General features: G+C 36.3%; 1 protein-coding gene across 5 annotated transcripts in view; it reads right to left on the bottom strand.

Moving 5' to 3' along the window:
- MSH3 (mutS homolog 3) overlaps positions 1–22,284 on the bottom strand; it is a 182,919-nt gene that overhangs the window by 28,443 nt on the left and 132,192 nt on the right. For all 5 annotated transcript variants that reach the window (XM_029217523.1, XM_029217525.1, XM_029217524.1 and 2 more), the window contains exon 20: positions 5,688–5,845. In XM_029217523.1, the coding sequence (XP_029073356.1) occupies positions 5,688–5,845 (158 nt within the window). The remainder of the gene's footprint in view (positions 1–5,687; positions 5,846–22,284) is intronic.

The raw sequence follows: 22,284 nt of genomic DNA, 5'->3' as shown, positions 1-22,284 counted from the left end.
ATATCCTAACCCCTCACTTACTCTCTAACCCTCTTTAACTGGAGTGAGGCCCCACCACTCCACCATAACAGTTCTTGCAAAGGTCACTAGTCATATCCATTTTGCTAAAACCAAGGTGGACTTTTCAGGCTTCATCTCTTTCAGTCTTTCAGCGCTGTGGACCACTTCCTTCCTCCTTGAAGCACTTTTCCCCGTGCCCCCATGACACTGGGATGTCCTGGTTTTCCCCTACCTCTCTGGGTACTCCTTCTTTGTTGGTTTTTCAAGCTTATCTTCTTACTCAGCCATGACATGTTGGCAGTTCTAAGGCTCAGCCTTGGAACATTATCTTCTTCACTATATTTACTCTCTGCCAACATGATCTCATCCACACCCGGGATCTCACTTCCCACTTATACAAAGATGTCTCACAACAAATCTATATTGTTACCTTTCATCTCTCCCTCTGAACTCAAACTTTATATCCAACTGACTACATGACAGCTTCCCTATGGTCTCAGAGTATTGCTACCTACTACGTACAAAAACCAAGTCAATACTCAGCCATAAAAAAGAACAAAATAATGCCATTTGCAGCAACATAGATGGACCTAGAGATTAGCATACTAAGTGAAATAAGTCAAAGACAAGTATATGATATCACTCATATGTGGAATCTAATTTTTAAAAATGATACAAATAACTTATTTACAAAACAGAAACAGACTCACAGGTTTCAAAAACAAATTTATGGTTACCAAAGGGGAAATGAGTGGGGGAGGGATAAATTAGGAGCTTGTGATTAACATATACACACTACTATATATAAAATAGATAACCAACAAGGACCTACTGTATAGGTCCTATTGAATATTCTATAATAACCTACATGGGTAAAGAATCTGAAAAAGAATGAATATATGTATAACTGAATCACCTTGCTGTACGTCTGAAACCAACACAACATTGTAAATCAAAAAACCAAAAATAAAGTCAGGATCCAAGGAAAAAAAATCACTCTCTTCCAGTAAATGCCGGCATTCTCCACCCAGATGCACAAACCACTGTCATCGCTGAAAACTCCATTTATCTCAGCCTCATATCCCATCTATCACCAAATCCTGTTGATTTATTTCCTGTTATTTATTACCTTTCAAATACGACTCCTTTCCATTTAAACTAACACTACAACCCAGTCCAAACTACTGACACCTCTCACCAAGGCCACCGCAAGGGCCTACTGATAAGACTGCACTGATCAACTGTGTCCTTCCTCCAAACATTCTCTGCATTTCAGCCAATGTAGATGTGATCATACCAAGCCCTGCTTAAAACCCTTCAATGGTTTCCCATGGCTCTTACACAAACTCCTAACACGGCCTACACTTTGTGTAACTTGCCCTTACCTATCGTCTTCAGCTTCATGGAGAATCTTGCTCCCCTAGAGGGCCACCCTTCAGCTGTTGTCTCACTACAGTTTTTTTTAATGTGAAAGAACATTTGCACATGCTGCTTTCTTGGTCTGAAATGCTCTTCTTTCCTTTGATTAGTTAACGCCTCCTTCAGATTACACATCACTTGCTAAAGGAAGCCTTCTCCTGACGTTCCTGACCAGATCAGGTCCCAGCACCACAGGCTGCCACAGCCTCATATACCTAGCCTTTGTAGACTTGTCACAGCTGCAATTTTACATTTCTTTATACAATTTTTGGGCTTATGCTGATCTTCTCCATCAGGTAAACTTCATGGGAACAGAAACTATGATTGCTTTGTATTCTGAGTGCTTGTCATATGTTAGATGCCAAGTTAGTATATGTTGGATGAATGAACAAATGAAAATGAATGGATAAAGATCCAAATTTGTTGAATTAATGCACTTCGTCCTTTTCCAGAAGGTTTATATTTGCTCTCATCGAATATACTTTATATAAATATTTTATATACATAGAACAGGTTCTATACATTAGTAAGAATTTTATTATACTAATATTATAAATATGTTATAATCACAAAGGTTAGTTATTGTTATTATCATTGAATTCATTCCTTGTGGCAGAAACTATTTTCTGGTTACCTCTAAATCCATTCCTGAACACCTGTCCCTTGCCTAACTCCGTTATAAAAGCTGGATAAAATCAAATTCATACTTTGTTTTGCTTGTAATTATGGCCATGAGACACAGCGCTGGTTAGCGAAATGTAAGTGAAAGTTTTCTGGGAGGCTTCTGAAAAAGTACTGATTTCCTGAAAAAAAGGAGAAGCTTTTGCATTCCTTTTCCCTTTTTCCTCATATGAATATCAATGTGATGTCTGGAGTCACAGCAACTATCTTGCAACTATGAGGAGAAGACAACAAAACTGCAGAGCCACTGAAACATCAGAAGTGGTCACCTACTTCAAGCTTCCTTGTTAAATGAGAAAAGTAAACCCTTATTTTCTTTTCTATTACTTGTATCTAAAAACATTCCTGATATTCTGCTAACAAGATTCTCTTCCAGACAAATTACCTTACATTGCCCAAGATATTTTTTCTTTCTTTTTATTTTTCTCTTCCTTTTATCTTTTTTCTATTGATGAAATTTCTCTTGTCACTCCTCCTAATAATGTAACCAAAATAAAATACCTAGTATTTTTTCTTAGGAAATAGAAAATTAATTATAATGTTAAAAACTAAAGAAATATTTTTAAAATTTATTATATTGAGTTCATTTACAAATATATGGAGATCAAAATAACATCTGTTTGGTGATACGGCATCAAATATTGGGTTGGCCAAAAAGTGTCTTCGGTTTTTAAGTCAAAAGAAAAGACACATTTTTCATTTTCACCAAGAACTTTTTTTTTTTAATTTTATTTACTTATTTTTGGCTGCATTGGGTCTCCATTGCTGTATGTGGGTGCAAGTTACTCTTCATTGCAGTGCGCGGGCCTCTCACTGCGGTGGCTTCTTTTGTTGCGGAGCACGGGCTCTAGAGCGCAGGCCCAGCAGCTGTGGCGCACGGGCCCAGCCGCTCTGCAGCATGTGGGATCCTCCTGGACCAGGGCCTGAACCCGTGTCCCCTGCACTGGCAGGCGGACTCCCAACCACTGCGCCACCAGGGAAGCCCTCACCAAGAACTTTATTGAACAACATATTTACTGTTTTGTTCCACTACCTTCTGCCATTTTTCAGGCAACTTCATAATTCCATCTTCCCAAAAATTTTTATCTTTTTGAGCAAAGAACTGTTTACAGTCTTCCAGGGAATTGAAATTTTTTCCTTTAAGAGAATTTTGTAAAGACCGAAATAAATGTAAATCTGAAGGTGCAATGTCTCATGAATACGGTGGATGAATTAGAACTTCCCGGCCAAGCTGTGACAGTTTTTGCCTGGTCATCAAAGAAACATGTGGTCTTGTGTTATCCTGATGGAAGACAATGCATTTTCTGTTGAATAATTATGGACACTTTTCATGGAGTGCTGCTTTCAGTTGGTCTAAATGGGAGCAGTACTTGTTGGAATTAATAGTTTGGTTTTCCGGAAGGAGCTCATAATAGAGGACTCCCTTCCAATCCCACGATGCACACAATACATCACCTTCTTTGGATGAAGACCAGCCTTTGGTGTGGTTGGTAGCAGTTCATTTCGCCTGCCCCACGATCTCTTGCATTCCACATGATTGCACAATATCCACTTTTCATTGCCCGTCACAACTTGTTTTAAAAACAGAACATTTTCATTATGTTTCAGTAGAGAATCGGACGTGGAAATACAGTCAAGAAGGTTTTTTTCACTTAACTTACGTGGAACCCAAACATCAAAGCGATTAACATAACCAAGCTGGTGCAGATGATTTTCAATGCTTGATTTGGATATTTTGAGTATGTCGGTATCTCCTGGTATCTCCTGGGTATCTCAACGTGGTATAACGTTGATTGTTCTCATTGAATGTCTCGATTTGATCGCTATCAACTTCTACTGGTCTACCTGACCGTGGAGCATTGTCCAGCAAGAAATCTCCACAACAAAACTTCACAAACCACTTTTGACACATTTGATCAGTCACAGCACCCTCTCCATACATGCAAAATCTTTTTTTGCATTTCAGTTGCCTTTTCACCTTCCTTGAAATAATAAAGCATAATACACTGAAAATGTTGCTTTCTTCTTCCATCTTCAATATTAAAATGACTACACAAAAATTCACCAATTTTGATGTTTTTTTTAAATGCACGCTGATGTGACAGCTGTCACAATACAATCTAACAAAATTGTTTCAAATGAAGTTAAAGACAGCTAAGAACTACTAGAGCCATCTTACGGTAAAAAAGGAACAAACCTTTTAGCCAACCCAACAGAATTTAGGTTGCTTTGCTTTGTTCATTCTCTGATTAAAACCCAAGCCTTAAAGTGTTTTAATGTCTACTCAACTGCATGAACCTTAGCATGTGATATATTCTGATGTGTTCAAGGGTCAAATATTAAATAAGCAGGAAAATAAATCAGACACTCTACACATATACTTTGACTATACACTATAGACTATATTTACCTTTTTCTAAAAATGTAAGTATAAGAAGTATAAATAATATTTTAAGAACTGATAAATCTGAGTAAATAGATTAAACTATGAATCCTAATTGGTGAGACCACGATATTTCACCTATATTCCTAATATGGCACGCAATTTAGGTTTATAGGTTGAGGGTAAATCTTAGCCAGTTGCATGTTACGTCCTTAGAGCAAAAAAGAATATGAATTAAATTATCTTGGGCCAGTGCCTTTTCCAGTCTGTTGTCAGTTCCCGACCTATAAAATAAGGACGGTAGACTAGGTTGCAGACTGCTTTATAGAGCCTAGAAGCCAAGTCTCCAAGCCTTCTACCTCTTTTTTTTGAAATTAAGAAAAATTCTATTTTATATTGCAGTATAGTTGATTTACAATGTTGTGTTAGTTTTAGGTGTATAGCAAAGTGATTTAGTTATACATATACATATATCTATTCTTTTTCAGATTCTTTTCCCATATAGGTTATTACAGAGTATTGAGTAGAGTTCCCTGTGCTGTACAGTAGGTCCTTGTTGTTTATCTATTTTATATATAGTAATGTGTATATGTTAATTCTAACCTCCTAATTTATCCCTCCCTCCACCTTTCCCCTTTAGTAACCATAAGTTTGTTTTCTAAGTCTGTGAGTCTGTTTCTGTTTTGTAAATAAGTTCATTTGTATCATTGTTTAGATTCCACATATAAGTGATATATGATATTTGTCTTTGTCTGACTTACTTCACTTAATATAATTTCTAGATCCATCCATGTTGCTGCAAATGGCATCACTTCATTCTGTTTTATGGCTGAGTAATATTCCATTGTATATATGTACCACACCTTCTTTATCCATTCATCTGTCGATGGACATTTAGGTTCAAGCCTTCTACCTCTGATTAAGGCAGAGCAGATCTGCTTTTATCTGTTTAATTTTCAACTTCTACAAATAATTTCCTTTAAGAAAGAACTCGGTAACTAACAACAAGTTGAAAATGACCAGACAAAATGATCTCCTAGGTCTCTTCTGATATTTAATTTCATGATGAAATGATTTCTTTAAGTTCCAAAATTCTAAATAGCAAATCTGTTCACCTAACTATGTACGTAAGAAGAAAATTCATGTGACGATGTGGGCTTGATTTATTGTCAGAAATATATTCAAACAGAACTAATGTTTTTACCTTGTGAAAATGCCATCCACAATTCCAATTGTTGCTTCCTCTGCCGGAACATAGGAGCCAATCTGAGCCATGATAGTAATCAATGCAACTTGCTTTATGTAGGAGCTCTTTCCACCCATGTTTGGTCCAGTAATTATCATTACTCTCTCTGAGTCCCCCTAGAAAATTAAAAAGCAATTTCACTTATTGTACTAGAGGGGCTTCTATGTAATAGCTACAATTTATTCCATAAATGAGAATGCATTAGGCAAAAGATTAAGGTGTTGTGTTTAAATATGTCACCCATTAAGTATCACAAAAGGAAAGAGGACCTCTTTGTTTTCAACTTGACCTGTGCTATTACAGAACAGTGAAGTCTTAGCAGCACACATGGTTCTTTCTGGACTTAAAAAAGGAAATAACAAGAAGCAACCTAAACGAGATAAATACTATGGCTTTCTCTTTAAATAATCATTAATCTACCTATGTCTGTTTTTTATATTACTTACATTTAAAATCTATCAATTTCCATCTGTCCATACTAAAATTATAGATATTACACATCTAATTGCAGAAAGCCCTAATCTGGGTTGGTAGCACATGAATATTTTCAGTTAAAGAGGGATAACTGCTAAAGGGATGGATAATACCAAATTCTAGATATTGGTTTTATCAGGATTTAATTACTCACTGGTAGTTCACCAGAATAAGTGAAAATGGGAGAAAAGCTGCAACACTTGCAATGATTTAATTTCTAGAACTTACCTGTATTAGCTATTTCTAGTACTTGCCATGTATAGACTCATCCTAAGAGAAACTGTCCAGCTGCAGCCCCCTACAGAGGAGTTAGCCTAAGGCATCCATGTGCTATGCTATGTGGACCCACCACTCTTGGCAATACCTGCCTGGGCAAGAGTAACCAATCGGTAACTGACCAACAGCCTAAGAGGTGGCTTCACATACCGGTCTTCTGAAACTAATCAACTAATCTCTTGGGAGCTGAAATCGAGAACCATGGAGAGGTTCAGTCAAACTGGAGGAGAGGTTGAAAAGAAACACAAAATGAGGCTACGAGGCACTGGGGACCATGAGTAAGAAGTTATGAGTAACCAAAAGGTAGGGCAGGGAAAGAAAAAATACAGAAGAGCCAAGAGGAATTAAGAAACTTCATGCAAATAATGGGGGTATTAGAGTAAAGCATTAGAAAGTCTTACTATTAAAGGTATTAAAAAGTAAACCTGTTCCCATCTCTAAAGATATCCCATATCCTTATTAACCATACATTTCCAGTCTCCCTAAAGCCAAGGTATACTAGAGATCTTGCTCTTCCTGTGTGATTCCTTTCTCTTAGGATTACATATGGCTTTATAATGAGCCTCATGAATCTCCATTACTTGAAGGAACTTGAGTGAATCTGTGTTTCTTGGAACAGAAAGAGCCTAGCACAGTAAGAGCAAAGGAAACAAACTTGGTACAAGTAGAATGATAAAACTTATGATTAAAATTTTTAAAATTCTCCTACAGATGTTAAAAAATAATAAGCCTATTATAAACAAATGAACATTTGGCATATGAAATGTTTTGAAAATTCAAATTAAATGAACAGATTTCTTTTTTAAAATTGACAGAAATTACACAAGAAATAGAAAATCTGAATAATCCTATGCCTATTGAAGAATTAAATCTGTAATTAAAAGCCCTTCCAAAAGAAAAACCCCAAACCCAGATAACTTCCCCACTGAATTCTTGTAAACATATAAGAAAGAAATAGCACCAATCTTACAAAAACTCTTCTAGAGAAGAGAACAAGAGGGAACTCTTCCCAAATCATTTCAGAAAGCCAACATAATCTTGACATCAAAACCTGACAAGAGCATTACAAGAAAAAAAAATACAGGTCAGTTTCATCCATAAATATATAATATATGCAAGACTCCTTAATAAAATATTAATAAGACAATCCAAGGATATACAAACCATTTAGAATTTTTGAGGAATGTAAGGTTGGTTTAATATTCAAAAGCCAATCAATGTAATTCACCACATTAACAGAATACAGAAATCATGATGCTCTCCAATGACACACAGAAAGCATCTGATAAAATTCAATAACCATTCATTTAAAAAATTGCAAGAAAAGGAAATAAAAGGTATAAGAATTGGAAAGAAAATGATGAAGTTATGAAACTGTCATTATTCCTACATAAAGGAATAATGACATACAGGAAAAACTGTGTTTCCAGAAAAATCTAAAGTAATCTATGAAAATTATTAGAATTGACAAATGAATTGAGCAAGAGCTCTGGGCCTAAGTTCAGTATTCAAATGCCAACTTTATTTCTATATTTTAGCAACAATTACAAATTTTAAAAATTTAATGATATAATTTACCATAGTATCAAAAGAAATCAAATACCTAGGAATAAACCTAACAAAATGACCAAGACTTCTAAAGAGAAAACTACAAAACATTATTGAAAGAAATTAAAGAAGGCCTAAGTAAATTAAAGAAAGCACCATGTTCATAGACTAGAAGGCTCAATATTGTAATGCTACAATAATTAAACTGGTGTGATTCCGGCACAGACACAAATAGACCAGTGGAACAGAATACAGTCCAGAACAGACTGACATGTATACAGTTTCCTGACTTACCACAAAAGTGACACTGTAGCACAGTGGACAAAGGATGTTCCTTTTAATAACTAGTGCTGAGTCAAAAAGATATCCATATAGAAAAATTTTAAATCTTGATTTCTTAAGTTACATCATAAAAATCAATTCCAGGTGGATTATAGATTTGAAAGACAGGGAAAAACTATAAGGTTATTAGACAATAACATATGACCTTGGGGTAGATGAAGATTTCATAAGCTGATCATGAATCACAATTAATTGTAAAGAAAAACGCTGAAAATTAGAGTACATTAAAATTAAGAACTTTTATTCATTAAAAGATGTAATTAAGAGAATGAAAAATTATGGAATAGAAGATATATGTACTAAGTATTTCCCAAAGACCCGAATACAGTATACATAATGAACTCCCACAAATCAAAAGAAAGACAACCTCAAGAAATATGGCTGAAAAAAAAATTTTTAAATGACAAGAGAGGGACTTCCCTGGTGGTCCAGTGGTAAAGAATCCATCCTGCAATGCAGGGGACGTGGGTTCGATCCCTGGTTGGAGAACTAAGGTCCCACATGCCATGGGGCAACTAAGCTCATGCGCCACAACTGCTGAGCTTGTTGAGCGCCTCAACTAGAGAGCCCTGCATGCCACAAACTACAGAGCCCACATGCTCTGGAGCCCATGTGCCACAACTACAGAGAGAAAACCTGCAAGCCACAACTAGACAGAAGCCCATGTGCTGCAGTGCAAGATCCCACAGGCCACAACAAAGACCTCGCAGTGCCACAACTAAAGACCCAATGCAGCCTAAATGAATGAATGAATGAATGACAAGAGAAAAAACACAAGTGGCCAGTAAGATGACATCATTGAAATCATTAAGAAAATGTAAACCAAATCAGAGAGACCACATCACTTCACTAAATGGCTAAAGTTAAAACCAAAAACTGCCAGTATTAAGCTTTGGCAAAGATGCAAAACAACTGGAATTTTTATATACTGCTACTGGGGAAGTAAATTGTACACTATTTTGGAAAACTGTTTGGCAGAATCTATTAAAGCTGAAAGTAAACGTATCTGAACAATTCTGCTCTTAGGTACATGTCTAACAGAAATGTATACGATGTATATTAAAAAAAATGTAAAAGAATGTTCACAGTAATACTTTTCATAATAGTACTAAATTGGAAGTAACTCAAATGTTTATCAATAGAACAGAAAAGTTATCATGTATTTATACAATGAAATTCTCTATGACAATGGAAATAAATAATATGCAAAAAATACGGATGAACTGTATAAAACCAATGTTGAATCAAAGAAGCCAGACACAAAGAGTATATATTGTATGTCTCTATTAATATAAGGCTCAAAAACAAGCAAAAATAACCAAAATTATTATTCTTTGGTAAAAGATATTAAGACAGTGATTAACTTTCAGGGGGGGAAGTAGCTACTGGGAGGCCCTCTCATACTCTACAAGTGGAGCTTTTAGAATGTGTTCATTTCCATTCTATTGTTCTACTTCTCAACCTGGTTTTGGGATACTCAAATGGGTACACTTTGTGAAAATTCACTAAGCTGTACACTTATGATTTGTGCATAATTCTGTATATTTCAATAAAGGTTATTTTAAAAAGGAAATGAATACATTCTCACAAATTAATATACCAAGCAATACAATTCTAGAAGTTAATTTTGAAATTTCTTTGATAGATTAAAAACAAACAAACAAAAAACAAAGGAAAGTCAATACAATTTTGAAGAACCACAATTGTGAGAGGAGACTTTGTAATAAAGCTATAGTAATTAAAAGTGCAGTATTGCTTTAGGCACAGGTAAACATAGCAGTAACAGAAAGCCCGGACACAAACGTATACATGGCACTTGGTATTTTGCTTATTTTATAAATAAGCAAAAAAGATACCATGGTTCAATAAACAATGGTGGGACAATTGGGTATCCATATGATAATTGAGTTAGGCTTGAATCTCACAGAGTCCCTAAATCGAATCTAGATGGATGAAAGAAAGAAATGTGAAAAGCAAATCTTAAACTTTTAGAAGAAAACATGGGAGAACGACTTAATGACATGAAGGTAGAGAATGATTTACTGAACAAGATAGGAAAAGCAACACAAAAATATAAATCATACAGGAAAAGACTAATACATTTGATTAAATTTTTAAAACCGCTGTTAAAAGAAGTCATCAAACACAAAATGAAAAGGCATATAACAAAGAAGTAGTACTCCTACTTATTAATAATACCAAAACAATGGAAAAATGGGCAAAGGACATGAATATGATATTTATAAAAAAAAGAAACATGAAAGGCCAAAAACATGTTAATCAGGGAAAGGAAAATGAAATCAGCAGTATTTTCAAGGGACCTATTCCTTACATTCATATGAAAAAATAAAGAAATATCCATAGTGAAAACTTTTGAAGGAATAATTTTAAGAAATAACTTTTTACTTTCATCATACCATCAAAAAGTTTAAAAGTCTGTTTACATAGCATGTTGGCAAGAATGTGGACAGCAATTTGGAAATGTTTACTGATGTTAAAGAGTCCATATACTGGTACATATGACACAGCAATTCCTCTTTTAGAAATCTAGGAAAATACACAAGCGCTCAAAAAGACATTTATAAAGCTGTTCACTCTAATACTGTTTGTATTCGTAATAGACAAAACATAGAAATTGTCTATCACTAGGAAAATGAAAAGATCTACTTTGTACAATTATTAAAACAATTATTTACAAGGTAGAATACAATAAGATAGGTTCAGTGGCACATATTTATGTAAACTTTAAGTATATACTAAAATATTTATATAGTATTAAGATACATCTATATCAAAGAATAAAAGCCATGCATAAGGATAATAAATAACATCAGGATAATGGTTGCCAATGTCGGCAGGAGGTAAAGAGGGAGGAAAAGAGATGGCAGTTAATTACATATGACCTTAGCTCTATGTATACTATTTTATTCACTTAAAAAAACCCTAAATTATTACAAAATATCAGTCTCTATGATATCTGAGGGGTAAATGAATGTTATACTGTTTTCTATACCTTTCCACTTGTTTGAAATATCAGGTAGTTGAAAGTTATTTAAGTGAATTACTTTAAGATTTAATTATTTCATGGATAATCACGAACAATCAAGTAACTCTTTGCAAAAACACATATAATTTCAGAAAAATTCACATAAGTTCCAAACGACATTTTGTTACTTGGATTTCCAGCATATTATACAAAAACAAAGTACTACAGAAAAGCACATAATGGAAAGTGAAAGAATATAACACAAAGGAGATAACCCACAGAAGGGTTACACGTGCCATGCTAAGGCCCCCTGAACTGAGAAGGCATTGTTTATGGAGCTGCCTGAAGCGGAACTACCAAATTCAATGAGCACGTGACCAATGGGAATGCAGGAGCAGAAATTTTTTTTAAATCAGTAATTAAGGAAAGCTATAAGAAAAACATACACCCTTTATCTTGTAGACAACCTTACTCCTCCCAATGCCTTGAAAAATAGAAGTAATTATTGTTCGATTCCATTTTTTCATCCAGTGAAAATCAATAAATTTGACAGGGTATCTTAAAAAAAAATCTTAATTTAATAACTAAATATTTTAGTAAATAAGATCTACAGTGATAAAGCAAAATATAATAGTATGTGTAGTTAGAAGATGATATCAGTTTCTGGCTTTGCCATTAACTAGGTAGGTACATCTCATTTCCTCATCTGTAAGAATGAATAACAGAAATCTTGGCCTTACATGAATTTTGTGAAATTTAAAGTAAATAAGAAAACAAAATATGAAATTCCTTCAAAATTATAAATGCTGTAACAGTTTTTGTAAATCATGTTTCTTAAAACTAAGCCACAGGAAGAAAAAGTCACAACACACTCTAATTGAAACAGAAAAAATGAATTAAAGGAAATGGATAAAAGGAAATGAAAGTAAGTTTGTTAGGCTTAATGTAAAAGTCAAATGTGAAACTTATTGGAAGAGTTTGATAAGTAAAATAAGTATGTGTATGGCACTTACACAAATAAAAATGTTACTCTCTTTTGGATTTAAATTGCATATAAGTTAGCGAAAAATTAATAAGCAAGTCTGGTACTTCCCATTATTTTCAAAAGGAATGACATTTTCCTTTCACAGTGAACTACACAGAAACTGCTGGTGTTTAGAACCACATGATCACATACATGTTCCTTGAATACTTCATCTCTCCAGCATTCAATACAGGATAACAAAGTTTTCAATTTATTTGATTTCAGAGCCAATTGATACACAAAAATCAATTCTTTGTATATATAGAGAAAAATATCACATAAAAACTTAGACTTCAGAGTTCTAATATTTAAATAATGTTTATTTAGCTGGAAAACAAGTCTCTTTCCCTGACACTATACACCAGTAAGTGATGCATGACTGATAAAGCAAAATGACCCTTAGAGATCTTCTTTAACCAGGAAGAGGGTATCCACCAAAGCCTTATCACAAACATCAGACTTAATGATCAAATATTAAAAGCATTTCCTTTAGATCAATCAAGACAAGATGTCCACTATTACTGCTTTTATTCAACCTTACGCTGGGGGCCCCAGGTAGCATAACATGACACTGAAAAAAATAAAAGGTATAATTATGGACTAAAAAGAACAAAACAAAATTGTCATTCACAGACGCATGATGGTTTACAAAGATAACCAAGAAGAATGCCTAGACGAATTATTATAACTAATGAGAGAGTCTAACAAGGTGGCTAGATTTAAGATCAAAATGCAAAATAAACTTCATTTTTCTGTAAGAGCAACAAATAATTAGGAAATAATTGTAAAAAAGTGGTGTGATGACTTGGGAGATTGGGATTGATGTATATACACTAATATGTATAAAACGGATAACTAATAAGAACCTGCTGTATAAAAAAAATAAAATAAAATTCAAAAAAAAGTTATGATCTATATATAGCAACAAAGGAATACTTAGTAATAAATATGATAAAGATGTAAAAAAACCTTTATGAAATTAATTTTTTACTTTTCTTGAGAGAACTTAAAGAAAACCAAAATAAGTATATACTACATTCATAGAGGAACAAATTTATATGCCACATCTATATCATAAAGATGCCAACTTTCTCCCAAAGTGATCCCTAGGGTCAATGCAATTCCAATAAAAATCTCAATTTTTCCCCCACAAAGAACTAATTAAGTTGACTCTAAAATGAAATGGAGAAGCAAATGCTAAGGAAAACTCAAGATGTTCTATTAGAAGAATAGGTGGGGAGATGTAAAACATCATTTAAATGCTATAGTAAATAAAACTGTGATTTTGGCTTAGGGACCAAAAACAAAACAACAACCACCAAAAAAAAAAAAAAAAAAAACTGACCAGTGGAAAATAATAAGAGTCCAAAACAGTTCCATGAAAATATGAAAAGTTAATATATGACAGAAATAATTCTGCAGATTGATGGGAAAGAATGGATTATTTGAAAATTGATGTAGGACAACTGATTATATAGAAAGATATGAGATTGGAATCCCACCTCACACAAGATATAAAAATAGATTTTAGGTTGATTCATTAAGGACCTAAACCTGAAAAGTAAAACTTAAGAAATTATAGGTGTGGGCTTCCCTGGTGGCACAGTGGTTGAGAGTCTGCCTGCCGACACAGGAGACGCGGGTTCGTGCCCCGGTCCGGGAGGATCCCACATGCCACGGAGCGGCTGGGCCCGTAAGCCATGGCCACTGAGCCAGCGCGTCTGGAGCCTGTGCTCTGCAACGGGAGAGGCCACAACAGTGAGAGGCCCGCGTACCGCAAAAAAAAAAAAAAAGAAATTATAGGTGAATACTTTATAAAGATTGGTCAAAAAGATTAATATATAACCCAAGTTTATAAAGTATATAGAACTCACATTTCAAAAAGTCATTTGCACTCTCTGTAAAACTAGTCAGGGATATGTGACTACCTTTCCTCTCTAGTTCCCAAGATGACATAGCAAGTACATACATGATCAAGGAATTTCACCTATCTAATGTGTTTATCTATCTTTTAGTGAGGATAATATGTATTTGAGGCACCACACATCAAAGGGTGTCAGATATGAAAGATACATTAAATCTATCTGGAAGACGAGTTTGGATGAGTAAGCATTCTAACAGAATAGCCAGAAGCCAAAAGTTGGCAAAAAACCACTACCCACTCTGGAGCCTACTAAAGTCACTAGTAATGCACCCAACAGGACTGGCCTAGACAGTGCCCAAACCTGTGGTAGCATCAAGCAAGATGCCATGCACAGAGCAAGTTCTCAAGAAACCACACATGGATGGGTGGGTGGATGGATGAATGACAGGGAACAAAAGCTGAAGTACTGCACCAAGGGGACTGTTTCTGGATAGCATCTATTACTCTGATGAACCTTTGGAGAGGCTAGAATTTCATTCTCTAAAGTTTTTACCTTAGTATTGGCAATGTCTGGATAGCATGTCATAAGATCTTAGTATTGTGTACTAAGAGTCAAAACACTGAATTTAAATCAGTAAGTTTTAAGATAGCTAATCAAGTTCCACATTTAATGCCATATTCTTTGGGAGAAAAAAGAGGTAAAGATAAAAAAATAATAAAAGGTAAACTTCAAGGTATCATAAGAAAATCATAGACAACAAGTGCCAGGCACTGTGCTCAAGATTTTATATTCGTCATCTCATCCAGTTCTCATAACAGTCTCATGGGGTAATACTAGTATCACTGTATTTTCATGTTACAGGTGAGGAAAGAAAGGCTTGGAGAAGCTAACTATTACCTTGCCCAGTAATGCAGAACTACTAAGTAGTAGAACTGGGATGCTAAGTGAAGACCACCCTGACAGATGTCTCAAAGGGAATCCCTACTCAATGACAAGAAATCACAGTCACCACTAAATGAGAGTGCTGCTCTAGCTCAGAGCCAGCATCCTTGGATTTCTCACTGGGTAAACTACAGCGCTGATCAGTCAGAATATCCCTGAAGTCAGGAGATGCATAGCAGAAAAAAAAAAAAAAGCTAAAATTGTTCAATGTTAATTTCCAAGACTTGAGTATCACCTAATTTTCTGCAAAAACTGCTTTCTTCCTTGACAAGTACAGATGTTGACATCTATCCTTTAAAAAGAATCATGGTAGGGCTTCCCTGGTGGCACAGTGATTGACAGTCCGCCTGCCGATGCAGGGGACACGGGTTCATGTCCCGGTCCGGGAGGATCCCGTATGCCGCAGAGCGGCTGGGCCCGTGAGCCATGGCCACTGGGCCTGCGCGTCCGGAGCGTGTGCTCCGCAGTGGGAGAGGCCGCGGCAGTGAGAGGCCCGCGTACCGAGAAAAAAAAAAAAAAAAAGGAATCATGGTAGAACTACTTTTATAATAGCTGCAGACTGCTGAAAAAGTTCAACGGTATCAAAGTGTTTTATTCCCTGAAAACGTCAATCAGTGGCACGTTACAGTAAGAGACTCCTCAGTGAAAGCTTCGTCCATACAAGCTCTCAGCCAAATCCCTGCACTTTTAACCCAAGGCAAACTCCAAACAGAAAGGGGGAGAATGAGGCTGGAGAGAAGTACAGGCTGTACGGTGAGATACCAAGATAAAAGTCCAAATCCTTCCAACATCTACATGCTTTCCAATTTACGTTCCACTGAGAGCTAGTTGTTACTCTGCCCAACCCTTTCATTTTATAGATGAAGAAATCAAGATCCAGCGAGTATGGTGGCCTATCTGAGATGACAGTAAACTAACAGCAGAGCAGGATTTGAATTTACATCTCCCATCACAGTCAGGCACTTTCCCACTACACTCATGTACCAAAAAGTAGTACACAATAAGAATTTTTTAAAAAAGGAATAGAGAAAGTGCTAGAATAGAAAGAAATTATTTCTGGCCACAGTGATGGGGAAGGCTCTAAGGAGGCAGTAGCATATTTTGGGTCTTGAAGGCTGAGTAGTTCAATCACTGGAGATGAGTAAGAGATAGGAAAAGAGAAGAGGAACATTCTGCACAGGTCAGAACACTTTAAAAAGCAGTTATCCTTGACAAGAAAATTCATGAAGTGTTCCATATTTTTAATCTATGGTGAAGGAAGCAAGAATATACAATGGAGAAAAGACAGTCTCTTCAATAAATGGTACTGAGAAAACTGAACAGCTATGTATAAAAAAAAAAAAAAGGAAATTAGAACATTCTCTAACACCATACACAAAATAAACTCAAAATGGATTAAAGACCTAAATGTAAGACAGGATACTATAAAACTCTTAGAGGAAAACATAGGCAGAACACTCTCTGACATAAATTGCAGCAAGATCTTTTTTGATCCACCTCTGAGTGAACGAAATTAAAAACAAAAATAAATGAATGGGACCTAATAAAAGCTTTTGCACAGCAAAGGAAATCATCAACAAAACGAAAAGAAAACGCAGAGAATGGGAGAAAATATTTGCAAATGAAGCGACTGACAAGGGATTTATCTCCAAAATATACAAAGAGCTCACGCAGCTCAATATCAAAAAAAAACACAACCCAATCAAAAAGTGGGTGGAAGATCTAAACAGACATTTCTCCAAAGAAGACATACAGATGGCCAAGAGGCACATGAAAAGATGCTCAACATCACTAATTATTAGAGAAATGCAAATCAAAACTACAATGAGGTATTACTTCACACTGGTCAGAATGACCATCATCAAAAAATCTAGAAACAATAAATGCTGGAGAGGGTGTGGAGAAAAGGGAACCCTCTTGCACTGTTGGTGGGAATGTAAATTGATACAGCCACTATGGAGAACAGTATGGAGGTTCCTTAAAAAACTAAAAATAGAGCTACCATATGATCCAGCAATCCCATTCCTGGGCATACATCCAGAGGAAAACATAACTGAAAAGGATGCATGCACCCCAATGTTCATTGCAGCACTATTTACAATAGCCAGGACATGGAAGCAACCTAAATGTCCATCAACGGAGGAATGGATAAAGAAGATGTGGTATATACATATGATGGAATATTACTCAGCCATAAAAAGGAAAGAAATTGGGTCATTTGTAGAGATGTGGATGGACCTAGAGACTGTCAGAGTGAAGTAAGTCAGAAAGAGAAAAACAAATATCATATGATATCACTTATATGTGGAATCTAAAGAAATGGTATAAATGAACCTATTTTCAAAACAGAAGTTGAGTCACAGATGTAGAAAATAAACTTGTGGTTCCCGGCGGGGGGAAGGGGGCCGATAAATTGGGAGACTGGGATTGACATATACACACTACTATATATAGAATAGATAAATAATAAGAACCTACACACAAGAGGGAAGAGATATGGGAACATATGTATATGTATAACTGATTCACTTTGTTATAAAGCAGAAACTAACATACCATTGTAAAGCAATTATACTCCAATAAAGATGTAAAAAAAAAAGAACCTACATATACACACTACTATATATAGAACAGATAAATAAGAAGAAGAAGAAGAACCTAGCAAGGGAACTCTATTCAATTCTCTGAAAGGACCTGTATGGAAATAGAATCTAGAAGAGTGGATATATGTGTATGTATAACTGACTCACTTTGCTGTACAGCAGAAACTAACACAACATTAGTTAATCCACTATACACCAATAAAAAAAATTAATTAAAAAAAGAGTTTTCAAAAAAACTGTTGATTTAGGGGAAAAAAAAAAAAAAAAAGCAGTTTATCCAGGAAGAAAGGAGCACGAGAAGACAGAAGTGATAGAAAATAACATTCAAATGCCATTAATATTTCCTCCAATCATTAACAATATATGATGATCATGCTATGTGAAAAACACATTTATAGTGATTCTCACTGAGGATAAACTGGAAACTGGCAGAAAGACTCTTGTACAACCAAAGCTGTAAGAAAGATCCACAGAGAGAATCAAAAAAAAGGATACAAATGAACTTATTTACAAAGCAGAAATAGACTCACAGACGCAGAAAACAAACTTATGGTTCCAAAGGGGAAGGGGTGGTGGGGATAAATTGGGAATTTGGGATTAACAGATACACATTACTATATATAAAATACATAAAAAACAGGGACCTACTGTATAGCACAGGGAACTATTTTCAGTATCTTCTAATAACCTTTTACAAAAAATAATCCAAAAAAGAATATATATACGTATATGTATATATATATAACTGAATCACTTTGCTGTATACCTGAAACACTGTAAATCAACTACATTTCAATAAAAAATATTTTTTTAAACAAAAATAAATAAACAAAAAGAAAGATCCACAAAGAATCAGGTAGGAAGGGAAGAGAAGCAATCAGGTCAGGACATATGACCCTGGGAAAGGACATAGAAGAGAAGGGGGATCCTCCCTGGGGAGTGAGCGGTTCAGGCCACATATTGGGCGCCCCAGCCCTGGGGTCCAACACAGGGAAGAAGAGTCCCCTTAGCTGGTTAGAAAGCCAGTGGGACCAACAGGAAGGCTGAAAGAAACCTAGACAACGTTCACGAAGAGTGCACACAAACTTCCTTACTCTTGAAACAAGGTGCAGAAAGCAAATTGAAACTACACTGGACTCTGAAAGGTTTCCTGCGACCACTCCAGCACATGCCCTAGTCTGAACCAAGCACCCGCTCAGGCCCCACCTGCTTTGTGACACAGCTCCATGCGAGGGTGAGTGCTGCTGCAGCTGAGGAGAATGCTCACTTGCAAGGGACTGCCAGTCCAGACCCAGAATGGCATCTGAATGGGGTAAGAGCAGCCATTACTGGTGCTGACAGAAACAGCGCATCAGAAGTGGTCCTGGGCTTTGACTGTGGCCAGGACCACGACAGCCCGTGCCCAGATCTAGGCCAAGTGCCCACAATGGCCCCGCCTGCTCTACGGCGCAGTTCCACACTAGGGTGAGAGCTGCAGCAGCCGAGGGGAGTGCTCAGTTGTAAAGCAAAAAGGCGGCTCAGACTGGGAACGGCATCTGAACAGGGCAGGGGCAGCCGTTACTGGCACTTACAGAGGCAGCACATCAGAAGCAGTCTCAGGATCTGACAGTGGCTGAGGCCAACACCCAGACCCTCTTGCTCCAGCACTGCTCCCTTCTGGGGCGAGGGTACTGGTGCCGGGAGCAGGGAGAACAAGAGCACACACTTTGAGGGAATGGAGCCAGCTTGGACCCAACTCTCAGGGCTTCTGCTCCTGCACCTTGGGACCTGCCCCTGCCCCCAGTAGGGTGGTGTTGGCCACAGAGCAGAGGCGAAGCTCCAGCTCTCACCCGGCTCTGGCCCTGGGCCTTCCACCTCCAATCCCATTGCCTACCAAGGTGATGGCTTCTAGCACACCCTGGGGAAAGATGTGACTCATGCTCACGTGAGATCTAGCTCTCCCACCAAAGGCACTGGGCACATTCAGATTATATAAGTCGCTCCCACACAAGGAATACCCCTTCAAGACCACAACAGGTAACTGTTTCACCTAATTTCACACAGACAGAGAAAGTTAAGTAAAATAATAAGACAAAGGAATTTGTTTCAATCAAAAGAACAAGAGAAAACAACTAAGGAAACAGAAATAAGTAATTTGCCAGATAAAGAGTTTAAAGCATTAGTAATAAGCATGCTAACTGAATTAGGGAAAAGAATAGAGGAACACAGTGTGAACTGTAACAAGGACCAAGAAAGTATAAAAAAGAACCAGTCAGAACTTAAGAATAACTGAAATGAAAAACATACTAGAAGGAATTAATAGCAGACTAGGTGATACAGAAGAATGCACAAGTGATTTGGAAGATAGAATAATGGAAATCACCCAATCAGAAGAACAAAAAGAAAAACAAATTTAAAAAATGAGAACTGTTTAAGGGACTTCTAAGACATCATCAAGCGAACCAACATTTGCATTATAGGGGTCCCAGAAGGAGAAGAGAGAGAAAAAGGGGTCAAAAATATATTTGATCAAATTATGGCTGAAAACTTCCTGAACCTGAAGAATGAAACAGATAATCAGGTATAGGAAGCACAGAGACTCCCAAACAAGATGAATCCAAATAGACCCACCCTAAGATATACCATAATTAAAATGGCAAAAGTTAAAGAGAGAATTCTAAAGTCATCAAGAGAAAAACAGTCATATATAAGGGAACCCCCATAACGTTATCAGCTGATTTTTCTGCAGAAAGTTTGCAGGCCAGTAGGGAGTGGTATGATATTTTTAAAGTGCTGAAAAAGAAAAACCTGCAAACTAGGATAACCTACCTAGCAAGATTATCATTTAGAACTGAAGGAGAGATAAAGAACTTCTCAGACAAGCAAAAACTAAGAGTTTATCAATACTAAAGCTACCCTAAAAGAACTGTTAAAAGGTCTTCTCTAAGTGGAAGAGACTATAACATGAAGTAAGTATCTATAGAGAAGGAAAATCCCACTAGTAAAGGCAAATATACGGTAAAAGCTGAGGATCAACCACTTAAATAAGTTAGTATGAGATTAAAAGACAAAAAATTGTAGAAGGAACTATAACTACAATGAACAACCATAAAGGGATAAACATGAAAATGTAAAATATGACATCAAAAACACAAAATGTGGGAGAGGGGATATATAGCTGTTAGGCTAACTGATGCCATCTTGGGCCCTTAGAGTCCCTCCTGTCCTTCCACTGACGCTACCCAGGACTGTACTATGCAGTAAATCACTTCTCTGTCATTAAGGGCTTTGAGTTAACAGATATTGTTTAATAATAATTAGGATCAGGTGGCCTCTATGCTCTGTTAGTCCCCAAACAATGATGAAGACCTTCACTGATGTATTCCTAGTGCCCACAAGACTAGTTACCCATTCATAAATTTAATTTAGGAATGCACATTCTGTTTCCAAGCACCTATCCCCCACACCCTAGGTCAATTATAAAGTTGTCTCAATGGCCCCTCGGCAGTGCAGACTGCACCTACGAATGCCTCCGTATCACTGTCTCCTCAGTCCCAATTGCACCCTGTGAGTAAGTTACCCTATAATAAACTGACCCATTGATTATATGGGGCTGCCTGCCTCATCGTTTGGTCTCAAGATGCCTTCTCAGTTGGGTGGGACTTTTCATTCCCACTGTCCTCAAACAGGGGAGTAAAAAATTGTTCAAACACATCTTTTAGAATGTGTTTGAACTTAAATGACTACCAATTTAAAACAAGTAGATATAGTTATAGGTTAACATAAATAAATCCCAAGGTAACCACAAATCCAAACCCTACAATAAATAAACAAAAACTAGAGAGAAAAGAACACAAGCATACCACTAAAGAAAAATCATCAAGCCAAAAGGGAAGCAACTAAAATAATAATAAAAGAACAGAGAAGAACTACAAAAACAACCAGAAAACAAGTAACAAAATGGCAATGCCAGTAAGTACATACCTATCAATAATCACTTTAAATGTCAATGAACTAAATGCTACAGTCAAAAGGCATAGTGTGGCTACTGAGATTTTTTTTAAAAGGACCCATCTATATACAGGAGACTTACTTCAGAGCTAAAGAAACACATAGACTGAAAGTCAGGGTGGGAAGAAGGTATTTCATGCTAATAAAACAACAAGAAAGTGGAGGTAGCAATATTTATATCAGACAAAATAGACTCTAAAACAATGTCTATAACAAAACACAAAAAAAAGGGCATTATATAGTGATAAAGGAATCAATACAAGAGGAGGCTATAATACTCACTAACATATATAAACCTAATAGAGGAGCACCTAAGTATATAAAGCAAATACTAACAGACATAAAAGGAGAAATTGGCAATAATACAATAATAGTAGGGAACTTTAACACCCACTTACATCGATGCACAGATCATTCAGACAGAAAATCAATTAGGAAACAGTGGTCTCCAATGACACATTAGACCAGCTGGGCTTAATATCTACAGGACATTCTATGCAAAAGC

This window comes from Monodon monoceros, unplaced genomic scaffold (assembly GCF_005190385.1).
Source record: "Monodon monoceros isolate NGI ecotype Baffin Bay Population unplaced genomic scaffold, NGI_Narwhal_1 Super_Scaffold_12, whole genome shotgun sequence".
NCBI lineage: Eukaryota > Metazoa > Chordata > Mammalia > Artiodactyla > Monodontidae > Monodon > Monodon monoceros.
This window is presented reverse-complemented; position numbering and strand designations above follow the sequence as displayed.